Here is a 22,367-nt window from a genome sequence, read left to right as displayed (position 1 = left end):
TCTTAATTATAATTGATTTAAAATATATACATTCTATTTTTTTTTCATCTATTATTTTCCATAAAAATCAAATTTTAAAGATCATCAGCATAATATGTTATATTATTTTATAATATAATAAGTGTAGATTAAAATGTAGTAATATATATTATTATGTGAATAATATGTATTAGGTATTTGGTAAATAAATTGTGTAACATATAATTTATTTAACCTAAAATTGTAACCTACACTTTATAACATGGAGAAGAGTTACAAAGTTAATTGCTTTTGTAACTTTTTTTGGTTGATCATAATATTGTGTAATAAAAGAGATGTTACACAATTTGATGATAGGATTCAAATGGTTTGAAATATAGTTGTTACAAACTATATTAATGCTCATTATATGAGAGAAATGAGATGGTGAGTTTGAATTCTAAGTGTGATCACCTAAACACTATATAAAAGAGTCTAATGTGCTCATTTGTAAGAGATGAAGTTTTCTATCAAGAAAGCACTTTGCTAGAAAACCCTAAAAGGCTTGATAATTCCCAAAGCTATTTCCTAGAGAGTTCCCTTAGTGCTTAGAGTTAGGGGGAAATAAGCTTTTGGACAAAGGTGTGATACCTTGTTCAAGTCATGGTGATCCCTACTAATCTACACTCAAGGTTGTGAGTGAGTGTATATATATTATTCTCTTGTTATATATGTACATATTTTATATTACATGTGTTCTTATCTTCTTCTACATTTCTTATATATAATATATAGTGTATATATATTGTATATTATGTTGTTGTAACATTTATTTAATCTCTTTGTTGGTCCTTGTATTGTATTACAATAGAGTTGTAATATCTTGATTTTCTTCCATTGTTATAAAATCTCTAACAATCAAAAGCTTATCCCTTTTCAATGGAAGAGGAGATAAATCAAGATTGTGAGAACACAAGGATAAGAGATTTTATGTGAAAGCCATTCATGGGTGAGCATGATGGTGAATATTATGTGATTTACTTTTTTATATGATAGTAATATATATGATATATATGAGCTATATATATGTGACATATATGTGATCATGTGTTTGTATCATATTGTTATATATAGTAATATAGAATATGATATTTAAATTTATAACATGTTTATATGTGTATATATATGTGAGATATATAATATATAACATGTATATATGAGTAATATATATTATATATATGTAGAGCATGTGATATAATATATATTAGTGAGATTAAATATGTAGAAATAATTATTTCTATGTATTTATTTGAGACATGCATATATAATATATGTTATATATGTGTATATAATATATATCATGTATATTAATGTGTATATATATGTTATATATGTGTGAGGTATGTAACATATATAGTTGTGTAATAAATATATATATTATGTGTATATGATATGTATATTATAGTATATATGTTATATATATATGAGATATGTAACATATATATTTGTGAATTTAATATTGACATTATGTGTATGTTACATATAAGATGTTGATTAGTAACATACATATTATATGAATTATTATATGAATGTATGAGTTATATAGTATGATAATAATGTTGATAGTAATATAATAGTGTTTATTACTATTGATGTGAAAATTATTATCATCTATTTTGTGAATAAAGAATAGATTTGAATTCTTATTCAATTTGGTGGTGAACATCTCACTTTATGAGATAATAAAAGATGGATTTTGAGAAGTTACATCTTTTATTGGATTATAAGAGATAATCATCTCATATTATGAGATAAGGAAAAGTGGACTATGAGAGTTACACTTTTATTGGACTTGCATTGTGATCATAAGCAAGAACAATTAAGATCATAGTGGATCCAAACTTGTGAAATGAGTCATAAATTGAAAGAGCAATTTTAGACTCAAAGTAAATGAATCATTGTGGATTCAAAAATAGTGAAAAGATAACAAAATTGGAGAAGCAATTTTGAATCTTAAATGATCAAAGTTGTAAACAAAATTGATGAGAATTTTGTTAACTTTGGTATAATTTTGAGCTAATCTCAATGAGGAGATAACTTTAAAATTATGGTAAAAATAATCACATTATTAATTTTATGAGTAGTAATGTGAGTTTGACATTTTAGTTTTGTTGAGAAAACTAAAAATATCAAATGGTATTTTTTAAGGTGACCTTAAAGAGTCATTTTAAGAGGAAATACACAAAAGTGATATTTTATATACACTTTATGCTAAAAATGTGGGGGTGAATCACAAAGTTAATCAAAATGTGTTTAGACATTGTTGATTAATTTATTTGATTTTGAATTCAAATTCTAAATCAAGTTGGCTATGTGCATAAGTGAAAATATTGACATACTTTTGTGTCAAATTTTGGTGAAAATAATTTCAAGAAGGAAATTAAATTTAAGAAAAATTATAGAGACAAAGTGATCTTCTATATTTTTAAAATCAAGATATTATCTTGATAGTGAAATTTGAAAGTGTGAGGGTAATACTCCAATGTGAAAAGTTTAAGACATGCTTGGTGTCTTAAAATAAAGCGTAATTTAGACATGTTTGGTGTCTAAATTAGTGTTTAATTTTGATATGCTTGGTATCAAAATTATTGAGAATTTGAGTTGTGTGAAAATTAATCTTTTATGATTGAATTTTCAAAGCTTAAGTACTTAAGGAGAAAAGTGGTCACAAAGTGAACACTATATTTTTGGCATGCATGATTCACATGGAATCAATAGTGAGAGGTTATAACAAATCGCTTAATCTCCGTACAAGATTAAAGCATGAATTTTTGAGGGATGGGACCTAAACTCCCTTAGCGTTTTGCTCATTGATGGTAACCTATCTTAACACTAGTAAAAATCTAGTCTTAAGTTCAATAGGTAATAACAAGTCAATAGAGTGAATGTGGTACTCAATTGTCCCATCTATGGATGAGTACATGTTGTAAAATTGAGGGTTAAAACCAAAAGGTTTTTTAATGGAGCTTAAGCTTAAGAAAACTCACTTAAGCTTAAGAAGTGTCTAACGAGTGGTGAGACACTAAAACTCCACCTATATGGACTAGAGGTGGTGCCGCCTCTTATGAGAATTGGGAGTATTCTCTAGAGAGTCTATGAATTGGAATTTTGCACATGGCCATTAACGGTGCAAGAGCGAGACAAGCGGTCTCAAGTGAGCATTAGCGAGGGTGTGTGTGTTATCACCGGTTTGTACTAAAGAAATAGTGGTTCAATGCTACGGCAACCAAAATTTCATCAAACTTTGTGGTAACTACACTAAGGTAAAATTCAAGTCGAAAGACATTTTACCTAATGCACCTAAGCAAGACTTCTTTAAAAGTGTGTATTTATTCAATCAAAGTGGGGGAATGTTATATTTTGATATAATATTTTGATTGATTAAATAAATGTTACAAGTGTGTTACACATTTTAATCTAGTGGGGGATTGTTATATTATTTTATAATATAATAAGTGTAGATTAAAATGTAGTAATATATATTATTATGTGAATAATATGTATTAGGTATTTGGTAAATAAATTGTGTAACATATAATTTATTTAACCTAAAATTGTAACCTACACTTTATAACATGGAGAAGAGTTACAAAGTTAATTGCTTTTGTAACTTTTTTTGGTTGATCATAATATTGTGTAATAAAAGAGATGTTACACAATTTGATGATAGGATTCAAATGGTTTGAAATATAGTTGTTACAAACTATATTAATGCTCATTATATGAGAGAAATGAGATGGTGAGTTTGAATTCTAAGTGTGATCACCTAAACACTATATAAAAGAGTCTAATGTGCTCATTTGTAAGAGATGAAGTTTTCTATCAAGAAAGCACTTTGCTAGAAAACCCTAAAAGGCTTGATAATTCCCAAAGCTATTTCCTAGAGAGTTCCCTTAGTGCTTAGAGTTAGGGGGAAATAAGCTTTTGGACAAAGGTGTGATACCTTGTTCAAGTCATGGTGATCCCTACTAATCTACACTCAAGGTTGTGAGTGAGTGTATATATATTATTCTCTTGTTATATATGTACATATTTTATATTACATGTGTTCTTATCTTCTTCTACATTTCTTATATATAATATATAGTGTATATATATTGTATATTATGTTGTTGTAACATTTATTTAATCTCTTTGTTGGTCCTTGTATTGTATTACAATAGAGTTGTAATATCTTGATTTTCTTCCATTGTTATAAAATCTCTAACATAATATTATTTCCTTTTGTGTACTGTTCTCATCTGTATTTTTCAAATTCCATATATAATTTTCTCAAACAAGAAAGTAGCGTGACGTCATGAAAATAAGAGTTATAATTTTTTATTTATATGATATCTATTAGGGTTAAGTTAGAATATAAATATGGAATATTAATAGGAGCACGAGGAACATTCAAACTCTCTAGAAGGCTAAAAATGATAATAAATTAAATATCTAAAATCAATTTCAAATTTAAATTCAAAACCTTACGACATTCATAAATAATTACTCGTTTACGTACGTACGTGCAAGGCCATTAAAATGTTTGAATTAATAATGTAAGTTCCTCGTGCTTTGCTTTTGATCGATCACATGACTTGCACGTGAGTTCTATTCCAATACAAGGCCATTCCAATGCCAAAGTAGTCGGAATCTTGTTGTTTTTATCCTACCTAACAAATGGAATCTTAACTATCAAATCATTGACTGAGGATATATGGTCACCTTAATTATTAATTAATTGGGTCAACTCAACATAGTCAAGATTTATTAATTTTTTTTAACTTTCACATCCATTAACAATTACTCAGTTCTATCTCTCATTAATTAATACTATAATTTAGATAGTTTTCCATCTTATTTTTTCCATGTACTTAACTCTTATTTTTATCAATAAAATATTAATTGTTCAAAAAAAAAAACTTTATATTTATAATAAATATATACTTTGATATTTTTTTTTTCTCCGGAAATTCATTGAATATAATAAGATTTTCATCCATCATACTTAATAATTATTCAGTCAGTAGTTATTTTGACTTTTCATGATTAATTATAACAATTAGCTTTTCACATATGTTTGAAGAAGGTTTCGTGGCCTCTGATAATAAAAATTCTAGTCAACAAAGATAAACGTGTCTGTCTTCTATAAACTAAGTAAGAGAAGAAGAATAGAGTCTTGTCTTTTGACATGGTAGTGTTGTTCTTATGTGGGTCTGTTTAAAGTTTTCTGTCCTTGATTCTGTTATCCTAGTTTGTTTTTCTAGTTTGGTTTCGTTTCTGTGGTGTGTACTCTGATTGGTTGTTTGTATCATGGAGCCTGTGAATCGCTTCCCCTCCTTAATAGCAGAACAATACGAGAGTTTGAATATAGAAGACGAAGAAGAAACGGGAATTCTGTATGAAGGTGGAGATGAGGAACTGTCAGATATTGATGATAGATGGGTACTAGTTGGTCGCTTTCTTACGAAAAGATCCATCGATTTTCAAGCAATGCAAAACAAGATGGCGGTCTTATGGCAACCGGGTCGAGGTATGTATGTCAAGGAATTGGAACATAATCTCTATTTGTTTCAATTTTATCATGAAGTGGATATCGAGAGAGTAATGGAGGGAAGCCCGTGGACCTTTGATCGTGTCCCATTGATATTTGAACGCCTTAAGCAAGGTGAAAACCCACGGACAGTCATGCTCAATAAACTGGAATTCTGGATTCAAATTCACAATTTGACTACGGGATTCATGTCCGATCGAGTGATTCGCGACTTAGGCAATTATTTGGGTAGCTTTGTTAAATCAGACCCGAACAACTTTATTGGTGTTTGGAGAGATTTTTTCAGAGTTAGAGTGAAGATTAACATTGACAAACCTCTCAAAAGGAAGAAGAAGCTTGAAAGAATAGGTGGGATTGTTTGCTATGCTCAATTCAAATATGAAGACCTATCTACCTTTTGTTTCATTTGTGGTATTCTAGGCCACTCTGAAAGATTTTGTGAAAAACTATTTGACACCCCCCTGGATGAAATAGAAAAACCTTATAATTTGGAATTGAAAGCGGCACCAAGAAGGAAAAACCATACGATCGGAGCAAGATGGTTACGGCCTGGGTCAGTTAATAACAGCGGTGGTTTCTCTGCAACTGGAGGAACGTCGACGACTTCTGAGTTCTCGGCTGGCCGTGGTGTTGGTCGGGCTGGCAAGGCTTCGATTGGGGGATCAGGATCGAAGAATCAGGGATCCTCATTCACTAAGCCGATTATTGTGGAGGGAGAGGAGGCGGTTTACAAGGAAGTCCATGCTGATTTAGTGGGAGGGTCAATCGATCAGCATCCTAAAGATATAAGGGGAAAGTCGCATAGTCAACATACAGATGAAGTCATTATGGAATATAATGGAGAGGATTCTTTAGTGATTTTGGAAAATAAAAGAAGAAGAAAAGGCCAAGTATCTCTACAAGGAAACTTGGACAATGTTGGGTTGGGCCTTTCTAATCTTGGCCCAGCAGATAATTCAAAATTACTTGGGGATGGTGGTATTATGGACTTTGAGGAGGAAAGTCATGACAACACAAAAAACTTGTCTGGGGCGGGTTCTGTTTTGCAGGCCCGCCGGGAATTATGAATGTTCTAAGTTGGAATTGCCGGGGGCTTGGGAACCAACGGGCGGTTCAATTCCTAAAAGAGTTGGTAACTCAAAAGAGACCCGATTTTATTTTTCTCTGTGAGACAAAAAGTGGTAAAAATAAAATTGAGAGATTGGGCCGGTCACTTGAATTTGAAGGAGTTTTTGTTGTTGAAGCCCAAGGTAGTGCTGGAGGGCTTGCTTTTCTTTGGAAAAATCAAGATTATGGTAGTATTGTTGGGTTTTCCAAAAACCACATTGACTTTGTGGTAGAGTCGACTGAGAAAGGGAGGTGGCGTTTAACGGGAATCTATGGTGAACCCGTTCGTGCTCAGCGTAAAGACACTTGGGATCTGCTCCGTTTCTTGGCGAGGGATTCATCTCTTCCGTGGTGCATTCTTGGGGATTTAAATAACATAGCTCATCATGAGGAGAAAAGGGGCGGTCGAAGGTATCCTCAACAGCTTATTGATGGTTTCTGTGAAGCTATGGAAGACTGCGGGTTGGAAGACATGGATTTGGTTGGGCATCCGTTCACTTGGGAGAAGGGTAGAGGTACAGATAATTGGATAGAGAGCCGCCTAGACCGTGCTTTGGTGAATTCTCTTTGGACCCAGGTTTTTTCTCTTGCATCTCTTTTCAATCTTGAATTTTCTTCTTCTGATCATTGTCCATTATGGTTGGAAACTGAGGTTAAGCAAGTGTTTCATCCGAATAAGAAATTTAAGTTTGAAAATGCCTGGTTAAAGGAACCTATGTGCTATGAAATTGTCAAAAACAGTTGGAACTTGGGGGCTGCTAATCTTATTTCAGAAAAACTCAACCAGTGTGCTATTAGTTTGGGCGAATGGGGGAAGGAAGTTACTGGGAATTTCAAACTCAGAATTCGAAAATGCAAGAAAGAATTAAAAGCTCTAAAGAATTTGAGGGACCCCGTGGCTGTGCAGAGATATAGTGAGGTGAAAAAAAATCTTTTTTTGGTTCTGGATCAAAGAGAGGCTTTTTGGAAACAACGTGCGAAGCAACTGTGGTTGAAAGAGGGAGATCACAATAGTAGTTATTTTCACAAAATGGCTTCGTCTCGGAAACGGCATAACCAAATTCAGAAATTGAAGAATGATAATGGGGAGTGGGTGAATTGGGACAATGGGCTTCCTACTGTTGTGACCAATTATTTTAATGGCTTGTTTCATGCTTCGGGTAGTGCCTGCCAGGAAATCGTTGATAGTGTTGATACTCGGGTCTCATCTTTTGTCAACATTGAGCTACAGCAACATATTTCGGAAGAAGAAGTGAAGAAGGCCGTGTTTCAAATGCACCCAGATAAGAGTCCTGGACCAGACGGAATGACACCGGCTTTTTACCAAAAGTGTTGGTCAATAGTTGGGAGTGATGTTGTTGAGACAGTCAGAAGTTTCTTTCGCTCTGGGGATTTTGAACAGAATTGTGGTGATGCTAACATAGTGCTTATCCCGAAAACAAAGAATCCTTCGGATATGACTCAACTTCGCCCAATAGCTTTATGTAATGTGCTGTATAAAATCATTACTAAAGTTATGGTAAATCGTATGAAGCCTTTCATGGATGAAATTATCACTGAGAACCAAAGCGCTTTTATCCCGGGTCGTCTTATTTCGGATAACATTCTTGTCTCCTTTGAAGTCCTTCATTACCTAAAAAGGAAGCGAAAAGGTAAAGAGGGATTCATGGCTCTCAAGTTAGATATGAGCAAGGCTTATGACAGGATCGAGTGGCCTTTTTTGGAGGCTATGCTTCGGAAATTGGGCTTTGTTGATTGGTGGGTTCGGTTATTGTTGAAATGTGTTTCTTCAGCCCGCTATACGGTGGTTCATGGTAACCATGAGATGGGTCCTATTCTTCCATCAAGAGGGATTCGTCAAGGCGATCCATTGTCTCCTAACCTGTTTATTCTTTGCGCTGAGGGACTCTCGGCCATCCTTCGTAAGTTTGAGAGCAGAGGCTTGATTCATGGTTGTAAAGTGGCTAATGGTGCTCCAAGAATTACTCATATGCTCTTCGCAGACGATAGTTATCTCTATTGTAAAGCAACTACAGTGGAAGCAACAAGAATTCAAGAGGTGTTGAGTAAGTTCGAAGCGGCCTCGGGACAGAAAGTCAACTTATCAAAGTCCTCTATCTTCTTCAGCTCAAACACGGGTTCGGCCACACAACATAACATTAGTAATCAACTTGGGATGAATATTGCTGATGAAAAAAGCTTGTATCTCGGTCTCCCCAGTACAATGAGCAGAAACAAGTCGGCGGTGTTGGGTTTCCTCAAAGAAAGAGTTCGTAAACGTATTCAAGGATGGGAATCAAAGTTTCTTTCCAGAGCGGGTAAAGAGGTGCTAATCAAGACAGTTGCTCAATCTCTACCAAGCTATGCCATGAGCGTTTTCTTACTTCCTTTGGAAATTACCAGAGACATGGAAAAGGTAATGACCAAATTTTGGTGGCAATCCTCAAATAAGAATGGCAAAGGAATACATTGGCTCTCATGGGACCGCCTTTGTACGCATAAGGATAAAGGAGGCATGGGGTTTAGACACCTTCGGGACTTCAATTTGGCCATGCTAGGCAAGCAAGGATGGAGATTAGTTGTTCGCCCTCACTCTTTGGTGGCAAAAATTTTCAAAGCTAGATATTTCCCCAATGGCAATTATCTCTCGGCTTCTTTAGGGAATAATCCAAGTTTTGTTTGGAGGAGTGTTTGGGAAGCTCAACAACTAGTGCGAAAAGGTGTTCAATGGTGCATTGGAGATGGAAGCCAAATAAGCGTTTTGAATGAACCATGGCTCCCATGTCATGAAAATCCATTTGTTACTTCATCACATCCGGCCCTTGGGAATGCTTTGTTACAAAATCTCATGGGAAATGATGGGAGTTGGGATCAAGAAGTGCTGGCTGATTTGTTTAACGCACGGGACAGAGAATTAATCCTCAAAATTCCATTATTTTCGTCTGTGGAGGATCGGTTTGTCTGGCAGCATGAATCTTCAGGAATCTACTCTGTCAAAAGTGCGTATAACTTGCAACAAGTTGACCATGGAAGATGGCATGACAACCCAGATGCAGAAGCGAAGTTTTGGTCTTCATTCTGGCGCCTTAAACTGCCCCCCAAGATTAAAAATCTGGTTTGGAGAGCATGCAGAAACTGCCTTCCTACTCTTTGTCAGCTTCGCACAAAAAGAGTTAATATTTTTTCTTCTTGTCCAGTCTGCCAGGGAGATGAAGAAACCATTCTTCATGCTTTGGTTACATGTCCAAAGGTGCAGATTGTGTGGAACCGAGTGGGTATTGGCACCAGGAATGGTTCTTCGAATGGAAGCCTCTCAACCGACGACATGAACAGTTTTTATGACTGGTTTGTGCATATTTTTTCTGGGGAAAACACGGCCAACAGGTTACTAATGTGTGCTCTATGTTGGGCCATTTGGGATAGGCGAAATGAAATGGTTTGGAAGAAAAAAGAGTCGGGTTTGGATAGCATAGTAATGTCTGCGAAAGGTTATCTTGATCATTGGACGAGTGCTCAAAATTCTCTCATTGAGACATCATGGACTGGTCTACAGTCGGGTGATGGTGCCGAGCTTTGGTGTCCTCCAACTGAAAATAGTATCAAGATCAACGTGGATGCTGCTATGTTTGATGGTGGAAACTCTTATGGTATTGGTTTGGTGGCAAGAGACAGATACAGCCCTTTGGTGGAAGCAAAAATGGAGTGTTTTTTGGGGCGGGTTAACCCAGAAGTAGCCGAGGCTATTAGAGTAAGGGAGGCTTTAAGTTGGATCAAGAATCGCAACTGGCCGAGAGTTGTTGTGGAAACTGACTGCCTCACGGTTGTTCAAGCTCTACGAAGCTCTGTTCATATGATTTCTTTATTTGGACAAATAATAAATGAATGTAAACAACTCATGTTGGAGTTGAGTCATGTTAGTGTCTTTTTCGTTAAACGATCAGCAAATGTTGTAGCTCATAGCTTCGCTAGAGCTTCTCATTTTCATTCTGGTTGTATCTTCGATTTGGAGAATGTTCCAATCGAGTTGTTACCTTGTTTGGTAACGGAGTTTGATGGTTAATAAAACTTAATTTTCCATTCAAAAAAAAAAAAAAATTCTAGTCAACAACTGAAGTCAACAGTCAGGGCACTTGTTGGTGCTCATTTCGGAGGCTGCCATGTGGCGTGGTTGTCTTAGTGGGGAAGGAATATGATTGGGCCTCTATCTTGGGCTTCTTCAGTGTTTCAAAATTATCAATTTTCTAGGAGTAAGTTTAAAAATACCACTTTTATTAATCGATTAATTAAATTTACTTCTAATTTTATATTTAATTGAAATATACCTCTTTTTATATGTATTGTACCCAAAATACTCTGAAGAGAGTCACATGGAGAGTATCTTGAAGTGACAGGGGCAAAACTGGTACAATGTTTAAAAAAAGAGGTAAAAATGATAGATTTTAAAAAAGAGAATAAAAATAAAAGAGGACAATATAAAAATGAATAATTACATAAGGCACAATTTTTCGTAAAATATTTACATTTTTACGTTCAAAAAATGTTTTTTTTACATTTTTACGGTTTTCCAAAAAATAACATGAAAACAACATAAAATCAACAAGAAAACTACATGAAAGTAACAACATCAAAATAACATCAAAGTAATAACAAAAAATAACATACATATAACAAAAAATCAACAAGATTACAACATAAAAAATACCGTATTTTATGTAAATAAAATCAAAAAAATCGTAAAAATGTTTAAAATTCCGTGAAACCATATTTTTATAATTTTTTTGTTGTTTTTATGTTTTTGTGAAATAATCCCAATATAAAAAGGGTGTAAAGTGTAATTTCCTCAATTTTCTATGTGCTTGGGCCACAATTTTTTTTTTATTTTTTTTTATTTTCATAAATGCTATTTTTTTAATCAAACACATAAATTAAATAAAAAATAAAATATTTTCAACACAAAAATGTATCATATTAATTTTAATAAAAATATTTATTTAAAATATAATTAATTTGTACATTTTTTTAATAAAAATAATGCATTTTCTTAATTTTTTTATTTCATTTTTCTCAATTATACTATAAATACTAATTATTATTTATAAATAAAAATAAAATTAAATTTAAAGAAAATATTTTCAACAAACAAATATATAACATTAATTTTATGAAAATATTATTAAAATTTAATTAATTTTATACAGTTACACTATAAAATATGTAATATTTTGGCATTTAATATCAACTAGGGATGTTGAATAAACCGACAAAAAATACAACCCGAAATAATACAATAAAAATCCAAACCGCCCAATGAATATAATGAGTGGTTTACAAATTATTCTAAACCGCCCAATTAACCCGAATAAACCGAATTAAACCGATTTATATATTTTTTTTAATAAAAATGTATATCTTATATTATATAAATTACATTTAATAGTTAAACTATTTTGTATTAAAAGTTTGAACATTTTAATTTTTAACTTAAAACTTAGATTTTATAGTTAATAAGCTTTAGTGTATTTGGATATTGAAGTTAAAGTTTAAAATCTATACCAATCACCATATTAAAGGTCCATGGACTTCCATCAATCACCATCTGTATATCAATCTCATGATAAAATTGGAAAAGGTATAGGTTCGCTTCCAATTCCTTAACATACACACCTTTACCAGGCTGCCATAGAGATGCCATTAAGTGTCTCATGGCGTCGAAATCAATAGATCTTCCCGTGAGAAACTTCCCTACAAGACACCATCTATCATCGAAAGTCTGTTCATCACCATCAACCTCCCCTTCAATAAGAACACCCTCTTCTTCATCATCAATCTGAAAGTTCTCATATTGTTCAGCAAGATCACCCATTACGTGACTACTAGAAGCCATAACGAGCACAACCAAAATACTACAGATAGCCAAACACCACAACAACCTTAAAATCTGTCAGTATCGAGACACACCACTCACAATCGAACAAGAAAATTGGGACAGGAAAAACACTCACAACCACACTTTGCATACGTACAAACACACTCAAAAGAGAGAGACTTCCAACTTTTTTATACTCCTCAAATTTTAATATTTACCAAATCATGTTCTTCGAACTTTGATACGTACTAAATTATGCGTTTAATTACTTTTATCCATGTTACACTTTTCTTACTAAAATTAGACAAACTCTTTAAATCTAATAATCTCAATATATAATTTAGCGAGAATTTTTAACCATTATAATTATTATCAAAGAATAAAGTTTTAGGCTAATTAGGATTTTTTTCCCTTCGAATTTTGGTATGTACCAAATTATGCCCCTGAATTTTTTTGGCCGTTAAAAATTTCCCTACTGAAGTATTGAGATTGTTAGATTTAAGGGCTTTTTTGTCTAATTTTGTAAAAATATTCTAATATGGATGAAAGTTCCAGGGGCATAATTTAGTACATATCAAAGTTTGAGGGGTGTGATTTGGTAGATATCAAAGTCTGGGGAGCATAGTTTAGTACATAAACAATCAATGAAACAGTAAAATTGAATAAAATTAGACCAAAGTCCTTAAATCTAACAATCTCAATAGTTTAAGAGAAATTTTTAACGACAAAAAAAGTTCAAGAGACATATATATATATTTTGAATAAAAATCATAAGATCTATTAATTAATAAATTCGTTCAGAACAATAGAACACACTTTAGAAGAATAGTTCTTCAAGTGAAGCACAGGACCAGTAGAGAAATAAAAGTTTCTTGCCAAGCAATGAGCTAACTTATTTGCAGATCGTTTTACAAAATACAAATTGTAAAGGCATAAAATACCGCTCTGAATCGCTTGCACACACACCAAAATTCAAGAAAAAAATGGCCAAGTGTTATAATAAATGGTTGGACACGTATTCTACGCTACTTGGTAGAGAGAGAATATATAGCACAAACAATTAGGCCAGGTCAGAGATGAGATCATGCATATGACATTTTATTTCGGCGGTCAACTTAATTGGGTCACATAATCCAGTCGATGGTGGATTAATTATATAGTAGAACCTTTATCTAAGAATACACTTGGGACCAAGTAAATTATATTTTAATTGGGAGGTTATAACTAAATAGAGTTACACTAGAAAAAAAAAATTAAAAAACTAAAAAATATCAATGTAATAATAACAACAATAAATAATCATTAATACTATATCGTAATAGAAATATTTTAAAGTAAATATAATTTCATACATGTATTATAATTTAAAATAAAATTATTAATTTTACATAAATAAATTTACAAAATACATGTATATATTTTATTAAGATGTAATTATTCTTATATAGAGGTATACTTTGTTAATACGGGACTTAGAAAATGTATAACTAATTACAATTTAGAGGTTATTCTTATTTATAACTGGTCCAAATCGGGACTTGATTTTTTTTATAACAAATTAGAGGTTATTCTTGAATAGAGTATTCTTAAATAGAGGTTCACTGTATGTATATCTTTATATATTAAAAGTGCCTATCTAACGGCATTTCTTGGTTTAACAGAATATACCTTAAAAATAAAAGAATATTCTGTTAAATTTAACGATGTTAATAGGTTTAATCTCTCGTTAACAAATAAACCCAATAATTAAACCAAAAAATTAAACAATTTTTTTTTTAAAATTAAAAAAAATTATCTTACCCACATATCTCTCTAACAAACATTATATCCCAAGTTATCAAATCCAATTCTCTTGCTTTGGTTTACGATCAACCAAACGCAGCTATCCAAATGTGATATTCCAAACAAAAACAACAATTCAAAACCAAAAATGGTCGAAGAACAATGTCTCAACAACAATCTTGAAACTCAAGGAATTGATCACCCAGAATTTAAATCGTTGTCGCCCAAAAAGATAATCTACTAAAAGTGGCAGCGAATCCAATTCTCGTTGCAACGATTCAGATAAAACTTCTTCCGTCCCTCATGTACTTTGTTAGAATTCATTGATTCCATTCTACAATCTTTCAGTACAAACATTCAGATTTTAGTCGTAAGTATATCGACATTCGAATGAGATCAGGGAATTAAGTCATTTACGGTCATCACTGTTGTCGTTACCCGATCGAGCTTCGATGATTCTAACTCCATCAAATTGGCCTCTGATGATCTCTGCGACTTCGAGTATCAAGTCCTCAACATCGTCGTAACACCCGTCGTGCTCTCTCTTTCACTTGCTTTGCCAAGTGGTAAGTATATAATAGATTAAGTTAAGAGTGAGTATTCTTTAACTGAAATGGTATTTTGATTATTATCTTTTATTTCTTCACAAAAAGGTTTTATCGTATTTGGATCATGGAGTGATAAAATCAAATTAAGCATACAGAGGTATGTGAAGATACCCAAGTGGGTTTATTTTCATATCCTTATTTGTAGACTTTGCCAATTCAATTAAACACATTGGCTATAATTTTTGTCGGGAATGTTTTTTGCCACTTTGACAAAGTCATATTTGAAAATGTTTATTTTCATTAATACTTGTATTTGATATATTATATTTTGGTTGTGCAGCTTCTTTTGTCTCTCGGTGAGTTCATTAAGATATGAGAAAAATGAGGTGAACACAATAATACCGAAGGCAGAGGCTAAGATTCTTTGTGAAAAGGTCACGTATAAGACCTGTATTGATGATGATTTTATCAGGATTCTCTGTAACATGACTAAGGCACAACTCCATGCAACTCTCAACCACTACAACAATTCATATGGCAACTCCATGAATAAAATAATCCAACTAAGCTTTAGCCAATTTTATATAATGTTGTTCTTCTTAAAATGGTATCTATTCTTTGAATTTTATTCATTTTTTGAAGTATACGTTTAATCCAACTAAGCTTTAGCCACGACACTCGATGTTTAGTTGGTGTTATCTCTTTTATTTCTCTATGAGACATGCTTGTGTACAATTCTTTTATCAAATTAAATTTAAGACTTTAGTGATCTTGTACACCAATATTAATTAATTTGCTACAGAACCAGTTTATGTGATTCAATTAGATTTAGTGACTTTATGATTTCAATAATATGGAATGCCACTTTTATTTATTTAAAGTAGAAACTAGATGAATTTTGTAGAAAAGAAGACATGTCCAGCCATCTAAAAATCAAGGCCACTACGGATCTTACTGTGCATTCAGGTGAGTTTGAACTTAGATTTGAAAATTCTTAGTATCTAAAAAAACTGAATATGAGCATTTCTATTGTTTAAATAGAGGTTGTTTTGCTCAATAATTATCGGACTTGCTCGAAGAGCTTCAGGTACTCTTTTAATTTTCTTGTTATTATTCTTAATTTCAAATTTAGCTTCATATGTTGTTCAATTATTGAAGCTTACGTGTTTGTTAATCTACTTTTTTCTTATTGTTGGGTGGATTTGATTAATTTCGATTTTGTAGTTTGGGTTTTCAAGTGGCTTTGTAACGATCCTATGAAGTTCTACATTAGCATATAGGATGAATTATGTCGACAAATATATAGTTTTTGCGAAAATTTGAGCCACCATAGACTTGATAATTTATTTAGTTTATTTGTATATTTATGCGATTTTTTTTTTGATGAATTACTCTTTTTAAAAATAAATATGTTTATATAAATTTAAATTTAAACTCTATATAAAATAATACATTTTTTTTTTCTAAAAACATAAAGCTACAGACTAATTTTATTAACAATCATCAATATAAAATTTAAACTCTATATTAAAAAATACCTTTTACAGACTAATTTCATTAACAATCATCAATATAAATATTCGAGTATGAATAAATCAGAACAATTCAAAAGCAGAACAATTCAAAATCAGAACAAATAAATATTCAAGTATTTCAATAAATTCATAAACAAATAAATCAGAACAATTAAAAATCTCAAATCAAGAAAATTAAAAGTTTTAGATTTATAATATTTACAAATATGAAAAACTTAAATAGATCTATCTACCATTGTTGTTGTCGTTGCTTAGTTATTGAATTTTTAAACAAAAACCACTAGAACTTATATAAAACTAATATTTACGTGGCTCGCCACGTAACTCTCATCTAGTATATATATATATAAGGGTGATTAGTTAACAACTGATAGTGAAATTATGTGGTTACATAACCATTGGATCATATAACCTTTGTTAATTGTTAAAACTAATTATTAAAAGTCAAAGTAAATCAAAGGTGCTCCTACGACGTCGTACGTATGTGTTATATTAATAATAATTTAATATAAACATCCATACGAAGAACGATCATATAGTATAAACCAGAACTTTTATGATACAGAAAGCATAGATTCCATTCAAACAAAAAAGGGATAATGCTAAAGATGCAAATATATACTTGAGAAAATTGGAATACTACTACAGAAAAGAAAAGAAGTTTTTTTTTTTTTTTTTTAAGTCTCTCGTATTGGTAATATGTAAAAATTAAATATCATACATAAAATACACGAGTTATTTTTCTCATTACTAATTAATTTTATGATGAAACTCTACACACCTTATAATACACTCACATAATCTTACATCTAAACCACATTTTCATATTCTAACATCTTCGGTTAGAATAGTTTAACACACACACACTCTCTCTCTCTTTGCTAGCAAGAATAAGAATTCACAAACACCACCTCTCAACCCTTAAGCGGCACTGCCTCATTTGGCCGTCGTTAGCTCGAGATCGCGAGTATCGATATCTCTCGTAACAATATAATCGTGTATATTTAAAAGTAACTAATTAATTCAACTAAAGTAACCAATTACCCTAACTTTTTTCTCCATATTTTTTTGGCTATTTTTTTTTTCTAAAATATTCCCGTAAAATAACTTCTTTAATAAAAAAAAAATAGAACATTTTCATAATCTTGAGCCTTAAAAATTATGAAATAAAAATAATATATTATGTCTCTGCAACATACAAAATTTAATTCCCACAATCTAATATAATTTACTAAAACACACAAGATTTAAATCTTATATTATCAGCACAACATATATTTAATTTTATAATTATTTACTTTACTATATATAAATAAACATTTAACATATTTAAAATATTGCTAAACAAAAAATTCTTTTCTCCATCTATATAGACATAGTTTGAACAAATTATTAGATGTGGAATAAGGATAGTAACCAATATAGCTTTTTTGTTTTTTTTTCCTTAGAGAGAGAGAATAAAGGAAAATATATGCAAATACGACCACTGATCCTAATCAATATTAAAGCCATTAGTCAAACAACCGAAATTAAGCTCAGAGCTAGAGCTCTAACATACGCAAATAGACCGATGAAGAAAATAATTAATAATGGTTCCCGGAGATGTTCGATCGATCTGTAATGCATTGCAATAATATCGATAAAAAAAGAAATAATTCACTAACAATATACAATACACTTCACAACATCATATATATTATGAAAATGAAAGAGAGGAAAATTAACACACAATAACACCCTTCATATATATAACATTCATCAAGAAATCACACAAGATACATACATTGATAGATTCAAAGGAATAAGAAGCCTTACATGCTTTAATACAATTCCTTAATAAATTATATATATACCTATATAGGACACAGTTACTAGCTAAGGACTAGAATCATTAAAGTCCTTGACAAATTTAAAAGTATCTAGTGCAACTGAAACTACAAAGGTCACAACAGGAACTATAAAAAGATTAGGATCATGCCATAGAAAAATAGCAATGATACCATAAAATGCTCCTAAAATAAGAGAATGACCAATATTCCGAATTATCAAAAGAGAATAAAGTAATGGGAGGCCCCCAAGAACAACCGCAATCCAAAGAGCTGCGAAAGCAATGACTATAAACATACAAAGATATTTTGTCTTTTTCATGTCATAGATTTCAGGATGACTAAAGTGTAACATCATAAGACCAATTAAAAGTGTAGCAGCAATGCCTAACATAAACTTAGGTAACTCTTGATTTAAAAACGTTGCCCTAGCTGCTTCTTCTTCCTCCTTCTTTGTATTTCCATCTGAATTTTTTGCCATTGTGTAACTGTGATGATTAGAGTTCTTTCTACTTGTTGTACCTGAAAAAATAGAACGAGAAGAAGAAGAAGGAGAAGAAGTTGAAGTTGAAGGTTGGCTCATGATTTCGGAGTCGACCGAAACAACACTTGATTCGCCATCAAAGCTGTTTAATCTGTTGGAGAAAGGAAAGTAGGGTATATAATTTGATGAAGACCCTAACAGAGACCTTGATGATGATGAGGATGTGGTGGCTGGCTCGGTCTCCGGAGAGGGCGGCGGCGGAGAAGTACTTGATTGGACAGAGGAGGGAAACCCTAGCTCGATGGTAACCTGATCTGGATTATCATCATTAACTACAGTTAGACGTTGCTCCGACGTTGACTCTAAGGTGTGGTTGATTTTGGGCTGCAGTCTGTTGTAAATGCCGGATAAAAACAACCAGATTGATCCCATAACTTTGGCATACGAAAGATTTGTTGTGTTAATATTATTGTCTTCGGCCTCCATAGTGACACAATGAAGGACAGAGAGAAGAGAGAATATTTTAAATATAGATTTTTGCCATTTAGGGTGTCAAATGTCAATATAAAGAACTATTGTAATTGGTCAGCGAAAAAAAAAATGGATTTAGGATTGACTTTTGCATCTTACTTGAAACACGTGAGAGGAGAGAGGAGAGAGGAGAGAGAGGAGAGAGGAAAGAGAGAGGAGAGAGGAAAGAGAAAAGCGCTTTTTATTAAACCGTGTAAAAAAGGGCTTCTCTCTCTCCTCTCTCTCTCCTAAACCCATATTCATATTTGTCCTACTTGGATAAAACTAAAAGATGAGAAAATTTTTAGAAAAGGCTTTTTTATAAAAAACACGCAATCTTGTTTTTTTTTTTTTTTTTTTTTTTTTTTAAGTTAAATGAATTTTTTATAATACCTAATTTACTCTTTTTTTTTTTTTTTTCTAAAAGAAAATAATTAAATGTTTAGATTTTTTTAATTTTTTTTGCTTTATTGTTATGTTCGAGGTTTTTTTTTTTTTTTGAAAAACATTAAAATCTTGTTTGTTAATTAATTAACAAACAAATACTCTCTTGCAAAAATAATGGTGATGACATTATTAACTTGGAGTTAATCCATCGAGACTCACCAAATTATCTCCATTCTATTCTTCTTCATAAACTTATTGGCACACTTATATATTTTTATTTTATATTTTTTAAACAAGAAAAGAATTATATTACTTTTATTATTAACAAATTTGATATATATTATTTGTAAGAGCTTTTATATTTTACTACCAAATACTTATAAAAGTTCTTCAAATGGAGAAGAAGTTCTTTTAAAATTAAAATCCAAACACTAAATGAAAAGCTCAAACTTTTACTTATCTTTTTCTACTGTCTAAAAGTAAAAGTATAAGTTATGCCAAACAAGCCCTTTGTGTGGAGATTTTTTTTTTAATTATTATTATTATTTAATTGTAATTTTTGTTCCGTGTTGTGTCACGTAATGTAGAGCATGGTATACAACTTGATGGCCGAACTGGAAGATCGGTAGGAACATTTCTTAGCTGAAGATCACAGAACCTTAAAGAACATTGACAGCAAAAAGTTCTGAGACCCAACGCAAGGCCTGAAATAACAAAAATTCAATTCTTTATCACAATTTCGGGTGCCATATAAATTGTGTTTGAGTACTTTGAATTTTCATAATAAAATTGATTCTTTAAACTCAATTAAAATTCTATACCATTAATTATAAAATGTGTATGATTAAACTTACTAGAATAGTATGTTCCATCTAATTAAATTAATACTACTTCTAAAAATACTATCATATTATATAATTTAAATCAACAAAATATCATCGACAGAATACAGTAAAAATCATATAATATAATAAACACCATAATAATTAATAGCATAACTTACATAAAAAAGCATGACTGAGCTTATATAAAAGATACTATTTAAAAGAATAGAAATTTAATATAACAAATATAAAGATGAAAAACAAAGAAAATCAATATATTAGAAAAATAAAAATTGTATGAATTCACACTTGAGTTTTGCCAAAAAAATTAACCTTGAAAAGACACTGTCTTTACACCAAAATTAATAAAATAAAATAAAGAAAATAAAAAAAGAAAGATAAAATAATAAGTATAATAACACTAAATAAAATCTAATGCTTTTTACATTGGATTTGAGTCCTATTTATAGTAAAAATATTGCTCTCAAAATTAATATTTTCGTACTCCAAGTAGTGAGATAATTAACACAAAAAGCTGATTACTACCCACACGTATGCCAAAAAGCTGATCATTTGCTAATTTTATTTTATTTGATATCAAAATAGAGATTATTGAGGTTTTCAGCTATGGAAAACACACTATGATCAAAAAGTAATGCTCATTAATTGTATATTTCAAAAAAATCCAAATTTACATGAATGTCCCTAATAAGATATAAACAATAAAGTTGTAAATTTTTATAATTTTATTTATTATTAATTCATGGAAAAATATCTTCAAATTATCCTATTTAATAATACTTCTTTTCCTTTTTTTTTTTTTTACGATCTTTTATAAATTTATTATAAATAAATAATAATTAAATAAAAAAATAACTAAATCCTTAAACCGTGGGCATTGTTATATATTTAAATTAATTTCATTTGATTTTTCGTTTGATCTCTTTTAATTTATTTTACTAATATTTATTGGGAAATTTTATTTACACCCAAAAAATTTTTAAAAACACCATATTTTTAATAATTTTTATTTTATATAAAATTTATATTTTTAATTATACTATGTTCTTTTAACTTTTTTCTTCTAATTCATATTCTTTAAAAATATACCTATCAAATAAAAATAAATTATATTTTAAATATTATGAAAAATATTATATGAAATTTTCATAGAAAAAAATATAAAAAATATATATGAGTTCGAATAAATTATGAAAATGAAATCAAAATAAGTATTGAAATTAACATAAAATAATGTGAGGAAAAAAATTTAAAAAATATTAAGAGTAATTTTTAAAAATTATTTAAGTTTATATATTTTTTTTAATAATATTATTCGAACTCCCCATATTTATTTTCTCTCTCTTTTTGTTGAATAATATTTTCTTATTATATATCTTTTGTTTATGTAGTATATGATGTTGGTAGTTTTTTTATCTGTTATTAAATTTAATATTACTATGCTGAATTTTATTTGCTATTTGACCATATTTTAATGTGATCAAGATTTTTCTTCTTATTCAGGTGACAACCTTTCAATTTACTATCTAAATTATAGATGCTGACATGGTGTTAAAGTTTTTTTTTTCTTATTTTTTTAGGTATTCAGATAACAATTTCTCTCTTTCCAATTCACTCTCTAGATTATATTACGTATGTTTTTATAAATATTTCTATCAATTAAATATTATTTGTACACAATTTTTTTTTATTCTCTATCTATATATAATTTTACATGTATTTATGTTATTTGGCTTTTTTTAATCATATTGTTCAAATCTTCAAAAGAAATATACACAGTTTTTTGAGTTAGTTTTGGTACTTAATATTTTTTGTTCCATGTATTATGATATTTTGAGATTCTACACTTAGTTTGTTTTTTTTTTTTTTGAATAATTATTATTTTTAAATCTTTGGCATATGTCGGTTAGAGATAAACTTTGAAGA

At 30.6% G+C, this 22,367-nt stretch overlaps 1 protein-coding gene across 1 annotated transcript; it reads left to right on the top strand.

The window, feature by feature from the left end:
• The first annotated feature begins 5,310 nt into the window (after positions 1-5,310).
• On the top strand, positions 5,311-10,718 carry LOC133039394 (uncharacterized). Its single transcript, XM_061118283.1, has 2 exons — positions 5,311-6,586; positions 6,778-10,718. Exons 1-2 carry the CDS (start codon positions 5,311-5,313, stop codon positions 10,716-10,718), a joined length of 5,217 nt encoding a protein of 1,738 aa, XP_060974266.1.
• The last annotated feature ends 11,649 nt before the right edge of the window (positions 10,719-22,367 follow it).

Source organism: Cannabis sativa, chromosome 6 (genome assembly GCF_029168945.1).
Source record: "Cannabis sativa cultivar Pink pepper isolate KNU-18-1 chromosome 6, ASM2916894v1, whole genome shotgun sequence".
In the NCBI taxonomy this organism is placed as follows: Eukaryota; Viridiplantae; Streptophyta; class Magnoliopsida; order Rosales; family Cannabaceae; genus Cannabis; species Cannabis sativa.
The sequence above is the reverse complement of the archived record's forward strand: the minus strand, read 5'-3'. Positions and strand labels throughout refer to the sequence as shown.